Source organism: Tasmannia lanceolata, unplaced genomic scaffold, assembly GCF_043159265.1.
Source record: "Tasmannia lanceolata isolate RefF3 unplaced genomic scaffold, GAP_Taslan_0.1 ptg000015l, whole genome shotgun sequence".
Lineage (NCBI taxonomy): Eukaryota > Viridiplantae > Streptophyta > Magnoliopsida > Canellales > Winteraceae > Tasmannia > Tasmannia lanceolata.
The window spans coordinates 28,050,432-28,070,746 of NW_027518692.1; the positions used below are offsets into that span (position 1 = coordinate 28,050,432).

Sequence of the window (20,315 nt, forward strand, 5' to 3'; positions counted from 1 at the left end):
AAGCCCAGCTTCCGTAAAAAGATCATACCTCAAAAAGGCATCTTAAGCTTGGAAGAGCCTCAGATGCAATGATGGTCGAGCCAATTTCTCAGAAAGATGAACCGTTAAAATTCAGAATTTCCTTCCAGTTAGTTAAATACTATCCTGGTCAAGAAATGTTTATCTAAACACCTATCAGGAGGCAAGTCCCACTTTTCCATGATTATATCCAAGAGAGCCGTTGTTCTAGATTACCAATTTTAAGTGTCTTGTTCAAGGTTTCAGTTATCCAAATCCCCAAAGACAAGACCAGCAGTCTCTTTGAGAAAAATCTTGTTGAAGTTTAATAAAAGTGTTTCTAATCCATTCTGGTTACTAATGGTTCTTCGTTCATAAGGTTGGTCGTCTCATCATTCGTCAAAGTCTTGGTTTCCAATATCTTTACTGGGCACGATCTATAATGTCCCCGATTTCATTAAGTTCAAATCCAAAATTCATCAAATCCAATTCTACGTCAAATTCAAATTCATGAAAACCTCTAAATTCCTTGAGCCCGTTTGTGAACGGTGTCTCATTCTCTGAGTCCATTTGTGAATGGTCTCATCTTCTCCTTGAGCCCGTTTGTGAACGGTGCCTCATTTTCTGAGTCCATTTGTGAATGGTCTCGTGTCCTCTTTGAGCCCGTTTGTGAATGGTGCCTCATTTCTCGAGTCCATTTGTGAATGGTCTCATCTTCTCCTTGAGCCCGTTTGCGGACGGTACCTCATTTTCCAAAAATAAAAAAATTTATCAAATCCAAATCCTTAATTAAAAAAAAAAAAAAATCCAATCCTACGTCAAATTCAAGTTCATAAAAAATATCTAAATTCTTCGAGCCCGTTTGTGAACGGGGCCTCATTTCTCCAGTCCATTTGTGAATGGTCTCGTCTTCTCCTTGAACCCGTTTGTGAACGGTGTCTCATTCTCTGAGTCCATTTGTGAATGGTCTCATCTTCTCCTTGAGCCCGTTTGTGAACGGTGCCTCATTTTCTGAGTCCATTTGTGAATGGTCTCTTATTCTCCTTGAGCCCGTTTGTGAACGGTGCCTCATTTCTCGAGTCCATTTGTGAATGGTCTCGTCTTCTCCTTAAGCCCGTTTGTGAACGGTGCCTCATTTCTCGAGTCCATTTATGAATGGTCTCATGTTCTCCTTGAGCCCGTTTGTGAACGGTGCCTCATTTTCTGAGTCCATTTGTGAATGGTCTCTTATTCTCCTTGAGCCCGTTTGTGAACGGTGCCTCATTTCTCGAGTCCATTTGTGAATGGTCTCGTCTTCTCCTTAAGCCCGTTTGTGAACAGTACCTCATTTTCTGAGTCTATTTGTGAATGGTCTCATGTTCTCCTTGAGCACGTTTGTGAACGGTGCCTCGTTTCTCGAGTCCATTTGAGAATGGTCTCATCTTCTCCTTGAGCCCGTTTGTGAACGGTACCTCATTTTCTGAGTCCATTTGTGAATGGTCTCGTCCTCTCCTTAAGCCCGTTTGTGAACGGTACCTCATTTTCTGAGTCCATTTGTGAATGGTCTCATCTTCTTCTTAAGCCCGTTTGTGAACGGTACCTCATTTTCTGAGTCCATTTGTGAATGGTCTCATATCCTCCTTGAGTCCGTTTGTGAATGGTACCTCATTGTCTGAGTCCATTTGTGAATGGTCTCTTATCCTCCTTGAGCCCGCTTGTGAAAGATGTCTCATTTTCTTTAAAAAAAAAAAAAAAAAAAAAAAAAAAAAAACCGCTTGAGAACGATCTTTGTTCTTTCTCTTCGGAATCCATTCGAAAGTGGTATCTCATTCTCTCGTTGCTCGTTTGTAAACGGCACCGCATCAGGATTTCTTATTATGTTCTAATTCTAGGATTTCATTTAGGGCCTTGCATTAGGTAGTAAATGTTTGCGTCTAAGTTCCGTTTTGTGTAGAGTCTTTTGTCGATTAAAGCTACGCAAAATGGCTCTGTCATTTTGACTTTGGTATTCGATGACTACGTCATCTCTACCAAAGAGGGGCATCTGTAGACACCCCATTTTGCTCTACCTTAATCGATAAAGAAATTAGGGTTTGTTTTCCGTCGGTTTTCCAATGTCTTTCTTTCCCGCATCCGTTTGTTACATTTCTAAATATTTTTGGTCATTTCCGTCGTGTTTCGCATTTTCCCGCTAAATGTTGAGAAGGATTATTCAGAAAAATCTAAACTAGGGAGAATTTGTACCTGCTAGTGTGGGACCTGCTAGTGTGGGACCTGCTAGTGTGGGACCCGTTTGTGTGGGTCCCGCTGGTGTGGGACCTGCTAGTGTGGGACCTGCTAGTGTGGGACCCGTTTGTGTGGGACCCGCTGATGTGGGACCCGCTTGTGTAGGGCCCGCTGATGTGGGACCCGCTTGTGCGGAACCCCCAAAGTGGGACTCACCATTAGCATGACTTAACTTTCTCTACCATTTCCACTAACTTTATTTTTCCCTTTTAAAATAACACCATTATCTCCATTACCATTATATATTCCATGATTCCCACCACCATTCCCACCATTCCATTATATATTCAATTATTCCCACCACCATTCCCACCATCCCATTATATATTCCATTATTTCCATCACCATTCCCACCATTCTCATTATCTATTCCATTATTCCCACCACCATTCCCACTATTCCATTATCTATTCCATTATTCCCACCACCATTCCCACTATTCCATTATATATTCCATTATTCCCACCACCATTCCCACCATTACCATTATATATTCTCCACCATACCCACCATTCTCATTTTTTATTTTCCACCTCTCCATCTTCTCCCACTAAGTTTTTCACTATATAAAGAGAGGAGAGGAAGAGGGGATGAGAGGAAGAAAAGAGGACCAAGGTGGCTCATCTCATAAAAATCCTTCTTCCAATCACTTCCTCTATCAACAGTGAGGGAAACAAAAAAATAAAAGAAAATAAAACAAAGAAAAAGAGAAAGAAAGCGGAAGCGGATCAAGCGGCGGTGCGATTTTCGAATTTTTCGGCTCTCGGATTCGGCGAGGATTTCGATCACAGGTAGGTACTTAATTTTTAGATTTTTCTAGAATTATTTGGTATATTTGCATGATTTTTAGTATTTAATTGGATTTAGTTGAAAATTAAATATGTATGCTCAAAATCATGATCTCCATGAGTGTTTCGAAAATAAAATATATACTAAATGAATTCCAAAATTAATGAAATTTCGTGGGAAACTAATATGATACCAGTACATTCTACCATGAAATTTTGAGAATTTTGAGAATTTGTTTGGTATATTATTTTATGCTTTCTTTGAAATTTACCAGCTTTTGGAGGAATTGTTACTGACATCAGATCACAACTAAAATTCTTAAAATTTTTACAGTAGTCTTCAATCTCACATTTCTAGTTACTGTAAAAGTTTCAAGTGATTTGGATCTGTTTTCATATGGGATGTAGGGTTAATTCATAATCTGGTCTGAAAATTAAAAAATCTGAAACTGATAGTAAATGGTTTCCAAAATTCATGAAAATTTCTCAGTATGTTATTTTTACTTATATCTTATTAATGTAGAAATTTCATTGAATTTAGATTCATATTTCTAGTGGTTTCTGTGTTATTTGTGCAATCTGGTCAATCAATTGTTAAATCGAAATTAAATATGAGCTTAATGTAAAAATCTGTAAAACTCTTTCCGTAAGCTACATTTCATCATATCTTGCTGCTGTAGAAATTTCAACTCATTTCGAATTCGTTTGCTACAATTTCACTTGTAAAATCACTCATATGTTTAAAATTGATAAAATTCATTGAAAATCCGAAATTAATTGAAAATCATCTGAATATTTCTAAAGAACCTTAAATCTCTGTCACACATTAACTCCTTAATCCATTGAAACAGAAATCTTAGGATCATTAGAATTCCCTGGAAAAATGGTCAGTGCATCCATAATCGTATCCCAATTGCAACCGATCTTTGACAATTTGAATACTTAAGCTATAGCATGTTGTTGGCTCCGAGGTTACTGTCCACGGAAATCCTGAGATATGCCAGGCAATAAGATGTTATAACCTAAGTATTAAATTGCGCAAGGAAAGAACGCACGATTCCCTTCCTTGGATGCTATTCTGGGCCGAAATTGGTGAACCCTAGAACCATTGGTAATCCTCAAGTGTCCATAAATCGAAAATCCATGAAATCTGAAATTAATTAACTTCAAGAATTTGAATTGATTTGTCTCGAGTCTTCCGGAACCATTGGATTATGGTTTCCAATCTAAGAACCATTAGAGCCCAATTTAGGAACACTAGTGTTGTGTCGTGTCCTAAGTTTTAGGGAGTCCTAGAGTTAGGAGTCCAGCCTCATCACGGACGCTTGCTATGTATAGCAACCGTACCATAGGTCTAGTTACACTAGTCACCCGATCTTTCCCTAGGACAAGCCTAGTAAACTAGGATGTAGGCAAACCTGCATTAGTCTAAGGGACAACTTGCATTCAGATAAGAATCATATAGCATCTTAGATGAAATCCTAAGATAATAAAATCCTCAACTTGAATTAAATAATTCCTCTTAAAACTGTTGAAACAGTCAAATCCGTCTAAGTCGGTGTCCTAGTTGAGTTAGGCATATGTAGCTTAGCTTAGGTGCACCGAACTACGTCGACTCTGATCCCAGTGAGGCTTGGGTACGTAGGCAGCTTGGATGTCTGACGGCATACCACCCGCGAGTCGGCACCACAACAAATTGTGGTGTTTTGTATATTAATTTTCTTGTAAATACTTAATCAAATCAGTTAGGGTTTTCCATGAGATTAGAATCTTAGGAGAACTTGCACTTAGATTGAATCCAAACAAATCAAGAAATCAAAATACACATTTAGGATTCACATTGAAATTAAATCATAGGATGCATGTCCCGTAGATAACATATTAACATAGAGTTGAATGAGCCATTTAAAATAAATTTAAAAGAGTTAGCTTTTGGAATCGAAGACCGATTATCGGGCAGGAATGGTGCATGTGGTGGATAAATCCCCATACCTTCCATTCTTGTAACCAGGTAGCGAGTCTAGATTTCTGGTTAATTACGGGTCCTAGATCCCACATCTAGGTGGCGACTCTGTCAGTCTCTTTTATGTGGAATTCGGATTGTCTTAGTGATCCCAAGTTCACATAAAAGACGAATCTAAATCAACACTAAGAAGCACACGCCAATCGCGTGGGTACTAGAGACCAAGAGAGCGCGTGGCGGCCCGCGCCCCACCCCTCTCGCGGGATCATGTCCCACAAAGCTGTGTATAGAGGCACCACCGTTCCAAAAAGTTTTTTTTAACACTTGTCAAGCATCGATCTGTCTCTGGTAATTTCCAACGGCCAAGATAGAAACGAACCCAAGTTTTTGTCGGTTCAAATACACATTTAGACGAACTAAAAGAAGCCTTGTGAAGCGCACCAATTTAATGGGGATGAGATGTGCATTTTGATACAGGGGGATTTTCTGTGATGAAATAGGAACGTTCAAGGAGAATAATGTTGATGTCTGAAAGGTACTGGGGTCTTTTTTCCACCCGTTTTTGAAGAATCACGTGTGTTTGATAATTAATTTAATTGGAAACTGCAATCCGTAATATTCTGTAATAATACCCACTTTCCGTACTTATCTAGGTGAATAATCAGTCTTGGACTCGCATATCTGTTTTCAAAACGCCAAAACAAAACTGGGCCTTAATTATGAGTCCAATGATCAGTTTTGTCCTCGATTCTCATGATCCAAATCAAATAGGACCTTAATGTAAAAACCCATTTTGGTACTGTCCGAAGAGGCCCTTACATATCTATTTCAAGAGTTTTTATATGATGCCCGACCGTGAAAATCACAAGGTTTGGCCGTTTTTCATCTGCCATTTCTCTGTCAATACAGTTAGTCTGACAGACCACGCAACTTATGCATCGTTGCAGTTTCCTATGAAGCGATAAAGATTAAGGAAGAAAGAAATATGTTACTGATATTGGCACTATCATGTTTTCATAATTGCACTAAGTCTTCTTTTCTTTTCTTCTTTATTTGGCTTCTTAGAGCTTTTTGGGAACTGAAATAACCTTTGTCTGCTGTTTAAATAATATAAGACAAGATGAATTAGTGCGACTACGAAACATGGTAGTGTCTATATCAGTACCCAAGAAATATTTTTCAATATATGATATATCTACATTATCACATTCTAAACACTCAAAGACAAGAAGTTTCCCGGAAAAATCAAAACAATGAAAATATTGGGATTGAGCCTTAGCTCGATGGTCAAGGCTTCAATACCAGCTTGCCTACCGAACAAATTTCTTTTAATAATTTTTTATATAATGGCACCACTCTGTTTTATAGTTGTTTTAATTAACTTTTAACGCAGTTACAATACTCAGGACTCGATCAACCTCAACTAAGAAAAAGTGTATAACAAAGTGATCAGTTCCATTTTCAGAAGTGATTTTTGTGTTCTACAGTGGGACATGTGCACAATGAAATCAGTGCCATTGATCTATTAAAACATTACAAGGCTACGTTCATGGTCCTGGTCCCATCCCGAACGGAGATCCCATGTGTAAGATAAAGAACTACAAAAATTAATTGGTTTTAGCTTTTCTTATAGAAGCCTTAAACGATATCTCAGCTGAAAACAAAGTTTGAAAGTCCGAACATATTGGCGATATCAGACTTGTAGGTCCCCTACAAGAGCCCCTCGGTCGGATATATAATTGGTTAATATTTTGGGAAATTTTTGAGATATTTTTCACATAGTTCCAATATATCGATATACTAGAAGAATGCCAATGCAGACATAGATTGATATATCAGCCTATATATTGATATATTGAGATATTTAAAACCAAGTTTGGAAGATCTTTCGTGTTGGCAGGAAGCCATGAGGCTGTGTTCAAGCGAGCTTATGTACTGATGTACAAAAAAAGATTCTTGATGGGCCAAGGACCTAGGGTCGTTCAACCTAGGTGTGTCCAATGGTAATTAGCCCCACAAAAAAAAAAAACAAAAAAGTAATCGAATCGACCGGACTTAATGATTTCCCTTTGGATTAGCCGATTTGAGTATTTGATCAACTACACGCTGCAGTAGGGTCCAGTAAGAGTCTTTTAGGAATAAGTGTAAAAACCTCATTTTATTCATCATTTTTCTAATCTTGTTTCTCTTGGGCTCGTTGGTAATGTGATTAACTACACTCTAAGTTTACATACCATGTGTTCTAGAACATGTACATAATATAAAGGTGTAAAAAAGAAGTCTACTGATACTGATGCTGGCACTACCAAGTTCTTTGGGAGTAATTGGTTGTTTCACAAGGTATCAGAGCTATTGCCTCAGGATATATGTCGGGCTCAAAATCCAACAACTCTTTATAATATTAAAAAAAAAACCACATGTATGCACAAGTGCCAAATTAATAGCCCATTTGACATTTTGGTTTCGATGGAATCTGACGAGAACCCATCCTATTCAGAGAAAGACCCCAACTCTCAATCCTCAGAGATCCAACCTCCCAAAGAAAACCCCCTCTACTCCAGTCAGGCCCAAGACCCTTCTCTTACTACATCCCCAACCAAGGCCCAAACCCCTTCACAAAATTCAAACGGCAGCCCCATTGCCCCCAGTCAAATTAAGCCTTCCTCTTCTGGACCTGGTACCCAACCTCAACCATTTAACCCTCCTCCCAGACCAAACAGCTCCCAACCCCCAGCCCCCATCACGGATAATCATGATGTCTCTGGTGGATTCTCAGTCCCAGCCGATTCGAGGCTTGAGAAGGAACAAAGTGAACCTTGTCATAGTAAGGAGGAGGCAATTAGGCCTGCCTGAAACAGAGTACTCCTCCAAAGAAGAGTCGGATATGGAAGCTGATGAAGAAGAACACCCCCATCTGAAGAAAAAAGAAACCCTCCATCAAAGAAAAACTAAATCTTCTAAGGTTCAGAAGCTGAGAAAGATCCAGAGACCAAGGTATTTTAGCCAGAAGATGAAAGACGCCTTGGATCATTAGTGGCTTAATAATGAGGACCGGCTCTAGATTTCACATGTTTTCTCTATTCTCTTTCTTGTTTTGTTATCAAGGGTATTATTATCTTTGTTGTTTCCCCCTCCCTTAGTCATTGTTCTCAGGATTGGGGAGTGGTCTTGTTTCTTTCATTGTAATATCTTTCTTTAATTATTACACTGGCAGGGGTCCGCCTAACCCCAGTTTACTGATCAAAAAAAAAAAAAAAGTGCCAACATCAGTTATTTCTCTTATGTTATTCCTCATGAATTGAATGTAATCCTTCTGGAAGACTCCTCTGGAGCCGTGTATGACCGTATGTAATCCTTTTGGAAATTAGTTGTTTCACAAATTCCCACTTTCGTGATTAGGGCTGTCAATAGACCCAGATGGGTCCGGTGGTTCCAAAGAGTTCGAATGTAATTGAATAGGGCTTAGGCACAATGAATAGATCCATCCAACACAATTTGGACCCATAACCTAAGATCTGAAATCGTGTCAAATTGTAATGACTAATGAGACAGTTTTGATTACCATTGGGGATTCGGATTGGTGGCTGTTATTATACGAAAATACCTTTCATATTAATTGCACAAAGCAACTTATCTTTTCTTTTTTAATTTTTTCTTTTTTGGCTGCTGAGAGCTTTTTGGGAACTGTAATGACCTTTGACACTGTTTAAAAGACGAGCTGGTACAATTATAAAAACATTGTATGCCAATATCAATAGCCTAAATGAAAGTTTTCATGACATGTTTTGTCATAAATAATCACTAAGGCTGCTAGGGCTGGACATGGTTCCGGTTTTAACCGAAGAACCGAACCGAACCGGCTGCTTCGGTTCGGTTCGGTTCGGTTCTGGAACTTCACGGTTCGGTTCTGGGTCCCGAATCTGGGAACCGATGGCTTTCGGTTCGGTTCTGGGTTTGGGGACTTGGAACCGAGAACCGAACCGAACCGACAATTATATTAACTAATAGTATTAAGTGGGGGGTGTTGATATCATTTTTAACTTTATAACAAATTCGTATGACAAAAGGGGCTGCTGATATCATTTTTAAGACAAAAGAAATTAAGAAAAAAGAAACAAGAAAAGATAAGAAACCAGATCTTTTTTTTTGAAAAGGTTTCAATGATTTGATGCTCCTTTACAGAGAGGGAATGGAGGTAGATCTGTTCTAGGCTTCGGATTTTTCCTTCTCTTACTAGACGGCCTAGTTTTGTTACGGGCACCCATTTTTCTTCCTCCTCACGACGGCCACCGCCACGTCGGCCACCACGGCGATCGCCTCGGCCTCGGTTGCCTCGGCCTCCGCCTCGGCCGAATCCGCGTCTAAATCCGCCTCGCTCGCCTCTTTCAGCCATGGATTTGTTTTTGGGGGGTGGAGGGAACAAAAGGAGGGGTTTTGAGAGAAGAAACCAGATCTTTTTTGCCTCCACTGTTCTAACTTAACGAAACCCTAGATCGTTTCTGCCTCCACTCCGGCATCGATTGCTGCCGTGAGAAGATGAAGAAGAAAAAAAAGAAGAAGAAGAAGAAGAAAAAGAAGAAGGTATGTATTAATCCCTCTTTATCCCTCTTTCAATTTCTGTTTTCTCTTTCTTCTTCAAGAACTTTTTCAAAGAATCAAGGTAAGTTTCATAGTCCTCTGCTTTTTTACTCGATTTTTCACATCTAGTACTTGTTTCCTGGCTGATAAATGGATCTTGTACTCTGATTTTTATTTGTGGTTTTTTTTTTTTTTTGTAATTCCTTTTTTTTACTGTTCAACATTCATATTTCTGGTTTTGATTACATTTGGAGGACTCTGATTTGGTTTGTGTACTAGCAGAACTGTTCATTCATGGATTTGAGATATATTTTAGTCGAATTTGCTCCGAAAATGTCTTTTTGGTAGTGTCTCATGTTTGTTCTACCTAGGGTTTCTGGTTTTGATAGCATTTGGAGGACACTGATTTGGTTCAGTGTTTAGTATGAGGATGTATTTCAGAATTTTCAGGTTCACTTGGTTTAAAAACCAACCATTTTTTTTTTTACTGTTGCAAACCCAGAACCGAACCGAACCAGAACCGAATAATTCGGTTCTGGTTCGGTTCGGTTCCAGGTTCACATGGTTCGGTTCTGGTTCCAGAACCTGGGAACCGACAATAGGTGGTTCGGTTCTGGGTTCACCCCAGAACCGAACCGAACCGAACCATGTCCACCCCTAAAGGCTGCATCTCCAAGAAAGGAAAGGAAACTAGCCGCCTCAGTCCTCACCCTCATCTCAAACTAGCCGCTTCCAAGATACAATTTTGAATATTGAGTATGGAGTCCTTCCTTTTTGTCAAACAAGTATTATAAAACTAGTAGTTCAAACACCTCCATTTACTATCCTTTGATGTTTGATACATTCATTTCATTTGCTATTACTACGTCAACCACTCAACCCAGCCAAATATAAAACTCACATAATTGTTCCACCTATCTGTTTTGTTCTTTAGTTAATGCACGGCTTGTCCCACTAGTTTCAAAGTATGGCCATTTCTCTGGGAACCCACTTAGTCTAATTAACCAACCAACCTATCTACCATTACTGTTTTGTAGCAAGTGATGAAAGGTTAAGGAAAATTGGACACCTTCCTTTTAACTCTATATGGCAGCTAAGATTCTTTTGGCAGCTAAGATTCTTTTGACTGTAGATTTTTCGGATACCGTGTGTTCTTGTCCCCTTTAAAGCTTAATTCATGACTCTGCCCATTTTTTAATTTATTGGAAGGAAGAAATAAGCTACTGATATTAGCACTATAATGTTTTCATATAGGAAGAAATAAGCTACTGATATTAGCACTATAATGTTTTCAATATATGAAAACATATTGGCACTACCAACTTTTAATAACTGCACAAACTCAGGTTATCTCTTCTTCTTTAATAGGCTTCAACAGATTTTTGGGAAATGTAATAACCTTTGACAGCTGTTTAAAGAATAAAAGACGAGATGAGTTATTGTAATTATTAAAACATGGATCAATGGTCAAAAAGTATACATCAAAGGAAATGATTTCAACACAAACATGTTTTGATACAAGACGCTCATGTTTCATGCCATTTATATTTAAAGAGGTGTAAAAGGGTTTTTATGGTCCCGGCTCAAAAAGCACTTACTGACAGTTAATTAAATGCTAAAAGACAAGATACATGAGCGTCTGTTATCAAAACTTACTGTGCTGAAATCATTTCCCTACATCAATAGTCAAAATATATGTGGACTCACAGCTGCAAGACAAACACGTATATGTCACTTTCCCACCATTTGACCGGTCTCTCTCTCTCTCTTTCTCTCTCTCCACACACAAAACACGAACAGTTGGTGGGCCCAACAGAAACTGTTGGTGGAATCGTGGGCCCATCATTGAACAACGTAGGCCCCGCCCATACCACACCATAGATAATCCAAACTGTCCATTTGATGGGCCATAAACGTATATAGGTTGCGTCCCAAAATATCATTTCCATAGGCTGATCCTAGCCCTCCGATCTAAATAGAAACTACATCTTATGCAACCTCTATAGATTGTAGGGTTGTGATCATCCTATGGAAATGATTTTTGGGGCACAACCTATTTCCTTTGTGGCCCATCAAATGAATGGTTTGTATCAGTCTATGGAGTTGGTCGTAAAGTAACGTTAAGGCCCGTCCATAACATAGGACGATCCAAGCCGTCCATGGTTTGGGTAATCTTATGGAGTTCGTCGTACAGTAACATTAAGGCCCAATCGTAGGCCCCACCGAAATTTTTCAAATTGAAGCATACTGTCCACAACATAGGATGATCCAAGCCATCCATGGTCATCCTATGGTGTGGTTCGTACCAATTTAGGCCCCACCCATATTTTTGAAAATGAAGTGTACCGTCCAGACCATAGGATGATCCGAGCCGTCCATTTGATGAGCCACAATGTAAATAGGTTGTGCCCCAAAAATCATTCCGTATGATGATCACAACCCTACAATCTATAGATGTTGCATAAGTTGTAATGACTATATAGATCGGAGGGCTAGAATCAGCCTATGGAAATAATATTTTGGGACGCAACCTATTTACGTTTATGGCCCATCAAATGGACGGTTTGGATTATCCTATGATGTGGTATGGGTGGGGCCTACGTTGTCCAAAGATGGGCCCACCATTCCACCAACGGTTTGTTGGGCCCACCAACTGTTCGTGTTGTGTGTGTGGAGAGAGAGAGAGAGAGAGAGAGAGAGAGAGAGAGACCGGTCAAATGATGGGAGAAGGTTAACCAGCCGTCAGGGGGGCGGGGGGGGGGGGGGGGGGGGGGGAATACCAGCGCCCTTTATTTAACGACAAACCAGAGGTCCTTTCTCCTCACTTTTTTATTACATTTTTTTGAGTAAAATAGCAGGGAATGTAATTCTCCTGATTACTCGAGAGGTGTTTGGTAGGGATTTAGCAAAAATTGGAATTTTGACCGCCGGTTATGTCGGGCGATTGTCGGTGATGTGTAACCCTCGAAATTCGCCGGACGAATTTTTCAAAATCGAAGGAAAAATGCGAGAATTTCTCAAAAATGGAAGAATTTCTCAGGAAAATTCTTTTTCACCGTAATTGTCATAACTTTTTACTTTTGCTTGTAGTTTTTTCCGTAATTGTCATATGTTATTATATTTTATTTGTATTTTTTTTCGTAATTTTTAAACTTTATAACCATTTCTCCGTAATGTTTCATTAACTTCGCTATTTTACTTTTTTTGTAATGATTACTATTTTTGCTTTTGCTAGCAACCTTTGCCCCATGTGCGCATCTTTGCACCAAGGATGGCCACATGCCAAGAAGTGGCATAGGAGAAGTTTGCTAGCAAATTCCTATAAAAAAAGAAAGAAAAGGAAATGTTATCAACACTACTGTTTTTTGATGAGGGCACTCTCACTTTATTAAAAGTACGGTATGGCCCACACCATAGGATGATCCAAACCGTCCATTAGATGGGCCATAGCCTAAATAGGTTATGCTCCAAAAGTCATTTCCATAGGATGATCCTAACCCTCCAATCTGAATGTTAGAGGGTTGATCCTAACCCTCTATAGAGGGTTAGAATCAACCTATGGAAATAATTTTGGGGCATAACCTATTTAGGCTATGGCCCATCTAATGGACAGTTTGGATAATCCTATAGTGCGGGCCATACCGTACTTTTGATAAAGTGAGGAGTGCCCTCATCAAAAACAGTAGTGCTGATAACATTCCCCAAAAAAATCTTAAAAAACACGGTAAAAAAGCTCCTGCACATCTCCTACCCCCAACCAAACAACGTCGGGAAGATTTGCTCACAATCTCCCCTTTGACTGATTTCTTTTTGATTTCTTCTTCTCTAAATCCCCCAACATCTACAAGCATCCAAACAGAGCAATATGGGTTTGCCGGAAAAACTCCCGATCTTCCTCCTCTTGCCCTTCCTCCTCCTCAATTGGCTCTCCATTACCACCGCAAAGGAACCAGGAATCTTTTCCATGAACTACAGATCATTCCAAAGAAGCGACTCCAGCACCATCACCACCAAAAATGATGCTTCCATTGCCGGAGGTGCCCTCCAAATAACTCGAGACACGAGGAACCCGAGCTTCAACCTCCCCAACCAATCCGGCCGCGCCATGTTCTCCAAACCTTTCCGCCTCTGGAAAGACGACACACTAGCTTCCTTCTCCACCTCCTTCCTCGTCAACATCTCTCCTGTTCGTAACTTCACCCCTGGCGAAGGACTTGCTTTTGTCATCGCCCCAGATCTCCAAATTCCCACCGGAAGCCATAGACAGTGGCTTGGCCTAACCAACTCCACCACTGATGGTAATGTGAATCAACCAATTAATTACTCGAAAATCTTAAGCTGTTTGAGTTGGTGTTATTCAATCATTTATAGGGGTTTGTTGGCCATACACTTACTATCAAGGAGTTTATCGTGTTTTGAACTCACGACCTGTCGTAAGAGATACCATGTGAAAAAACCAATTATCCAAAAAGCTTAAGGCCCTGTTCGTTTGAGATTATGACAACTGATGGTGAGCCTCTAAATCGATTATTGGACTCAAATTACATTATTTTTGAGTCCTTCCGGTAATAAGTCTGGGGCTCACCATCTGGTTATCATAATCTCAAACAATCAAACAGGGCCTAAGCTGTTAGAGTTGTGTGTTAATTAATCATTTATACTTGAACAGGTAGCTCATCTAACCGATTCATTGCCGTGGAGCTCGATACATTCAAGCAAGATTTCGATCCAAACGACAAACATATCGGGCTTAACATAAATATGTTAGAATATGTGGGATCCAGCGGTTGGATTGGGTTAAGATCTCACTGTTGGATCATCTTGGAGGTAGATTGGGTAAGTTGGCTAAATGAAGCAACTAGATAAATTAGTCAAGTGGATTAGAAGAGGCAAGTAAGAGAGATTAGAAAAGTAGATTTGATTAGGTTAGATTAGAATATTCTAGTGTTATCTATTTCCATAGTTGTCTTGATTTATTTCTATGTTTATCATGTAAGTGCTCTTTATAAGCACCATCAATTGTCTTTGTAATTGATCTAAGATATTCAAGATTAGTGAAATCTTCTCTCCAAAATTCTTCATGGTATCAGAGCAGCCGATTTCCTTGGCCTGAGCACAACTCGTCTGACGTATTTCTCTGGCGGATGGCTAGATCAGCCGTCCGCCCGGTCCATCCATTTTTATTTGTTTCCTCCATCTTGTTTTCTTAATCTAGCTGTCCTGCTACTCTTCTCTGATTAAATTCTATATGAGATCTGTGTGTTCTATAATCTGTTGTGTTATGCGGTTTTCTTAAGGAGCGGTTTTGCCAATGGCCGATTTCATAAAATCAACCATGTCTTTAATCGGAACCTCATCTTTGTGGACCGGAGTGATGGCAATGAGAAGCACCAGAAGGAAAACCAGACACTAGATCCAAGCCCAATGTATTCAAACATTGAGGGTTAGAGCATAGCAATCTTATCTCTGGAGACGATGGAGTAACGAGGGCAGATCCGATTCCAAAAAAAAAAAAAAAAAGGTCTAGATATTCGGAGTCAACACAAAAATAGAGTAACGAGAGCAAATCTGATCCCATATGCTGCTCTTGCTCAAACCTGTGTTTTGATTCTTTTCATGGTTCGAGCACTTCCACTTTCTGTTAATGGTGAAGGACGGAGGAGGGATTTCAGCAAAACTCTGTTATTTCCAAGGTTATGTGCAGCCCTTTCTTTTTACAGTAGCTAACAACACTATTTTTTGCATCATGCCTTGTAAAGGAACAATTACGTAATTCAAGGCCATGCACATGGGGTTTGAAAAGGTATTATTGAGACATGTGGGGTATGTGGCATATACCGAAATGCCTCTTCAGGGGAAGTGAGAAGAGCTGGGGCAATTACTATGCTTCATTTTAATGGCTACATCCTTTCCTTTGTCTTTTGCAATATATTCAACCCCAGATTTGGTAAGCACACCCTTCCTTCCCATTTATTCCCAAATTTCTACTTATATCATATTTAGGACTCCTCGTTTTACTCTAGAAACCCTTTTCTTCTTTACCTACCTAATCACCTCCAAATTACTAATTAAACTCCTTTGCTTTTACCCAAATATCTTAACCCCAAAATTGAGAAGAACACCCTCTTACCTTTCTTTAGAGAAATATCGTTACCGATTATTGATATTTGCAGCCCTCTTTGGATACATATTGCTCAATTTCTTATGAAAGGTTTTGCATGACCTTTTATGTTTGCCAATAATTGTCGTCCTTGAGCCATTAGTTGTCGTTTGTCTCCATCTTATTTTTCTTCTCTATCTTCTTTTTCTTCCATTTTTTTTTCATATATATTTCGGTTGAGGTACTTCATTTGAGGTGCGTGCCCGGAATATTCTCTCTTTTCAATTGAGGTGCTTCATTTGTTTTGAAGTGCGTGCTTGAGAGAGTTGTTTCCAAATTTCATGAGGATCGGAACTTGCCGACCCATGTGTCTGGCCCATTGAGGCTCATTCTCGCCCATCGAGGCATCCTTTTTGCTCTTCGAGGCTTTGGTCCAATGTGACCTATTTCCAGAAGGTTCGATATTCTAAATCGACCTAATGACTTGCCCATTATGGCTTTGGTCCATAGTGACCCATTACCACTCCCCCATCGAGGTTTGATTCTTGTCTAGCCCATTAAGGCTATGATTTGTTCTCATCCATCTCTTCACGGCAAATCAACAAGCGGCGTCTTCTTCGGCAATATACATTCGGCGATAACATCAAGGCATATTCATCATCAAACTTCGGCAGTGCGGTTCCAATCAAAAGATTTTATTTTCTTATGGGGAGCAAATTTTATTTTCTTATTGGGGAATTTCATTGTAATCAAACGTATGTTGATTTTCAATCCACATACGTTTGAGGGGGTATGTTAGAATATGTGGGATCCAGCAGTTGGATTGGGTTAAGATCTCACTGTTGGATCATCTTGGAGGTAGATTGGGTAAGTTGGCTAAATGAAGCAACTAGATAAATTAGTCAAGTGGATTAGAAGAGGCAAGCAAGAGAGATTAGAAAAGTAGATTTGATTAGGTTAGATTAGAATATTCTAGTGTTATCTATTTCCATAGTTGTCTTGATTTATTTCTATGTTTATCATGTAAGTGCTCTTTATAAGCACCATCAATTGTCTTTGTAATTGATCTAAGATATTCAAGATTAGTGAAATCTTCTCTCCAAAATTCTTCAAAATAGTGTCAAATCCAATATCACTTACAATCTTTCCGACATCGGAGTCGAGTTCGCTCCATGGACATATTACACAATCTGGGTGGATTACAACGGGAACGCTATGATGTTGGACGTTTACATAGCCCAAGAAGGGAAGCCCAAGCCCAAAATCCCCGTCCTCAGAAGAAGCATAAACTTGAAAGAAATCCTGGCCCAGGATTCGTATTTCGGATTTTCTGGGTCGACGGGGGCGAGCACGCACCAGCTCAACTCAGTGTTTAGTTGGAATCTGATGGTGGAGATTCTTCCGAGCGACGAAAATGGGCTGAAGTTCGTGTTACTTATCGTAATCTCGATAGTGGCAATGGTGATTATAGGTCTGATGGTAGTGTATTATTTGTATGGGAAGAAAGCCGAAGACGATCTAATTATTTTGGGAACTTTGAAGAGGCTTCCCGGCACGCCGAGAGAGTTTCGGTTTAAGGATCTGAAGAAGGCGACCAACAATTTCGACATGAGGAACAAGCTCGGAGAAGGGGGTTTTGGGGCTGTTTACAAGGGGATTTTGCCCAAGGAGAAAATTGAGGTGGTACTAGGGGTTTTTAGGCGTTATGACAAGAGGGTTTTGACCAATGAGAGTATGGAAGTCGCTGTGAAGAAATTTACTAGAGGGAACATCAAAGGGAAAGATGATTTCTTATCCGAGCTCACCATCATCAATCGTCTCCGGCACAGAAATCTCGTCCGATTAGAAGGTCAATCCTTTTTTTTTTTTTTTTTTCCATTTTAAAGATGTTTGATTTGTGGGGTAATTTGTTTTTTTGTTTGTTTTGGAATTAGATAGATTTTAGTTAGTCAACAGAAAAGAACAAGAAAAGGTAAGCATCAATCCACACCCTTTGCTATGCTTAGGTTCTGGAACTCCTCTAACAGCGAGGGGTGTGAAAATATCAATTCCTTCTGAAAATAAAAGGTAAGCATGGAATTTATATTTCCACACCCATTGCTTAGTGGGGGTCAAGTTTGGAGGAAAGGGGTTGGAGGAAAGTTCCACAAGACCGGTCTAAGTTTTCTTCGTGGGGTCTAAACATACTTTAGTTTTTGCTTTCAGGATGGTGTCACACGAATGAAACGCTGCTTTTGGTATATGAATACTTGCCAAATGACAGCCTAGACCAACATTTATTTGGCAGGGCCGTGAGGCCTGTGATCCTTACCTGGTCCGACCGATACAACATAATCTCTGGCGTCGCCTCTGCCTTGCACTACCTCCATGCCGAATGGGACAAAGTGGTGGTGCACCGAGACGTGAAAGCCAGTAATATCATGCTCGACTCTGACTACAATGCTCGCTTAGGTGACTTCGGCCTCGCACGTGCTTTAGAGAACTCAGCGACTTCCTATGCCGAGCAGGGCGTGGCGGGCACCAGGGGGTACATCGCACCCGAATGCTTCCACTCTGGCAAGGCCTCTCGCAGGTCGGACGTGTACGGGTTTGGTGCTGTGGTGCTGGAGGTCGTGTGCGGGAAGCCTGCGCTAGAGAACTACAATTTACTCGTTGATTGGGTGTGGACCCTCTACAGAGAGGGCCACATTTTACAGGCCGTTGATGAGAGGTTAGCGACGGATCATTATGTGGCTGAGGATGCGGAGCGGCTATTGATGATGGGGCTCGCATGTTCGCACCCGTGGCCCTACGAGAGGCCCGAGATGGAAACAATCGTTCAGATCATCTCGAGAACAGTGGGCCCTCCTTTGGTCCCGCCAATCAAGCCGTCTTACGTTTGGCCGATGAGGGGCCCGGTTAATGATGATGATAGCTCAGAGTGCAGCGCGGACGAAAGTCTGTCCATAATAGTTTCTTCCCTTGAGAATTGAAAAGAAAAGGGGCGACTTTATCATGGGTGATGATAAATTCGCACCCCCATAGGATGATTCGCACACCTTTAAGGCGCACGCCTTTAAGGTGAATTGACGTCAAAATCTTAAAAGGGTGCGAATCATCCAGGGGCTGCGAATTTATCATCTCCCATTTATCCACTTCTTTTATTTTTCACTTTTAAAATCAGGCATTTTTCAGATAAGGTCTTTCTGTGTTTTTTTTAGAGAGACGAATTTGGTTGTAAAGTGGAAAAGTCTAATTTTCTCTTTGTATTCAATTTAGTTCTGTGTTTTTATGGTAAATTTAGTGTAAAGTTAATACAGATTTTACTTTTATCAATGGTTCGTTTTTATGTCTTTTTATTATCTTTTTTTTATGCCGATCTTGATCTTCTAATGCCCTGTTTGTTTTAGCTTCTGCGAACAGATGTGAGTCCAAAACTGATTATTGGACTCAAATTTACTTTAGTTTCAGTCTAATGATCAGTGGACTCAAATTTACTTTAGTTTCAGTCTAATGATCAGTTTTGAATTGACAATTGGTTCTCACATTCCAAAACAAAGAGGGCCTAAATTTGAGTCCAATAATCGGTTTTGGACTCAGAATTGGTTCTAAAATTCCAAAACAAACAGGGCCACAGCCACAATGTAGACGGGCCAAAACATGGCCAAAGCGAATCCTAATTGACTTGGCGTGATGCAATTGAATACTTAGTTGACGCAGCCGAATACTAGGTTGACACTACGATAACTAAAGTGGGTTAAAGGTGTTTCGATTGCTTTCGTAAGGTGAAGTAAGGACTCAAAGAGAACCCAACTAAGATAAAAAGGATTCTACTTGAGCGAGTCACTGGTAAAAAGGGGGAATTTTGAAACTATGCTTCTAACAATACAAGCAAGTTAAGATTTATAGGTATATTGGACTCGTATTTCACATGTGTGAAACATCCAACTACTCCAAAAGCTCAAGCTGTTAGAGTAGGTGTTATTTAATCATTTATACTTCAACATGTGTGTCAAGCATACTCCTATATATAGCAGCCATTGCAACTTTTTCAAAGAAAATTTGATGGGGAAAATCCCTCTGTACCCTTTTTTTTTTTTTGGTAGGTGCGCTTGGATTAAACCTCCGAACTATTGTTTGAGGAATGGCTCGATACTCTGCCTCTTCACTAGAACGAGCTACCACCTCTTGCTTCTTCCGCCTCTAGGACACAAGATTTCCTCCAATCAAGGTGCAGTAACCTGTAGTCGATTTCCTATCTGCTGGAGATCCCGCCTAATCTGCATCACTAAATTCTTCTAACCTCAAGTGGTTATGCTTCTTGATGAACAAACCTTTTCCAGGCACTATTCAAGTACCTCACTATCTGCAATGTTGCTCCACAGTGCGAAGTACAAGGAGAACTCATAAACTGACTCACTACTCGCATCGCGCATGATATGTCGGGTGAGTCACAATCAAGTATATCAAATTTCCCACCAACCTGCTATACCTACCAGGGCCCTCCAATAACTCCCCTTGATCTGGAAGAAGCTTCACGTTGGGATCCTAGGAACCTCAACCGGCTTTGTTGCTAAGGATCCCATCTCCTCTAATATATCAAGAATGTATTTGCTCTCCAACAAGGAAATACAACCGTGAGAGT

At 40.1% G+C, this 20,315-nt stretch overlaps 1 protein-coding gene across 1 annotated transcript; it reads left to right on the plus strand.

Annotated features, from left to right (window-relative positions):
- The first annotated feature begins 13,460 nt into the window (after positions 1-13,460).
- LOC143846951 (putative L-type lectin-domain containing receptor kinase S.5) lies at positions 13,461-18,711 on the plus strand. Its single transcript, XM_077355573.1, has 4 exons — positions 13,461-13,889; positions 14,261-14,354; positions 16,810-17,540; positions 17,897-18,711. The coding sequence occupies exons 1-4, from the start codon at positions 13,556-13,558 to the stop codon at positions 18,661-18,663; spliced, it is 1,926 nt and encodes a 641-aa protein (XP_077211688.1). The 5' UTR covers positions 13,461-13,555; the 3' UTR covers positions 18,664-18,711.
- The last annotated feature ends 1,604 nt before the right edge of the window (positions 18,712-20,315 follow it).

Coding starts and splice junctions, on each gene's coding strand:
- LOC143846951 (XM_077355573.1), top strand. CDS start 13,556: ATGAACTACAGATCATTCCAAAGAAGCGACTCCAGCACCATCACCACC. Junction 13,890..14,260: donor AACCAACTCCACCACTGATG/GTAATGTGAATC, acceptor ATACTTGAACAG/GTAGCTCATCTAACCGATTC. Junction 17,541..17,896: donor AAATCTCGTCCGATTAGAAG/GTCAATCCTTTT, acceptor TTTTGCTTTCAG/GATGGTGTCACACGAATGAA.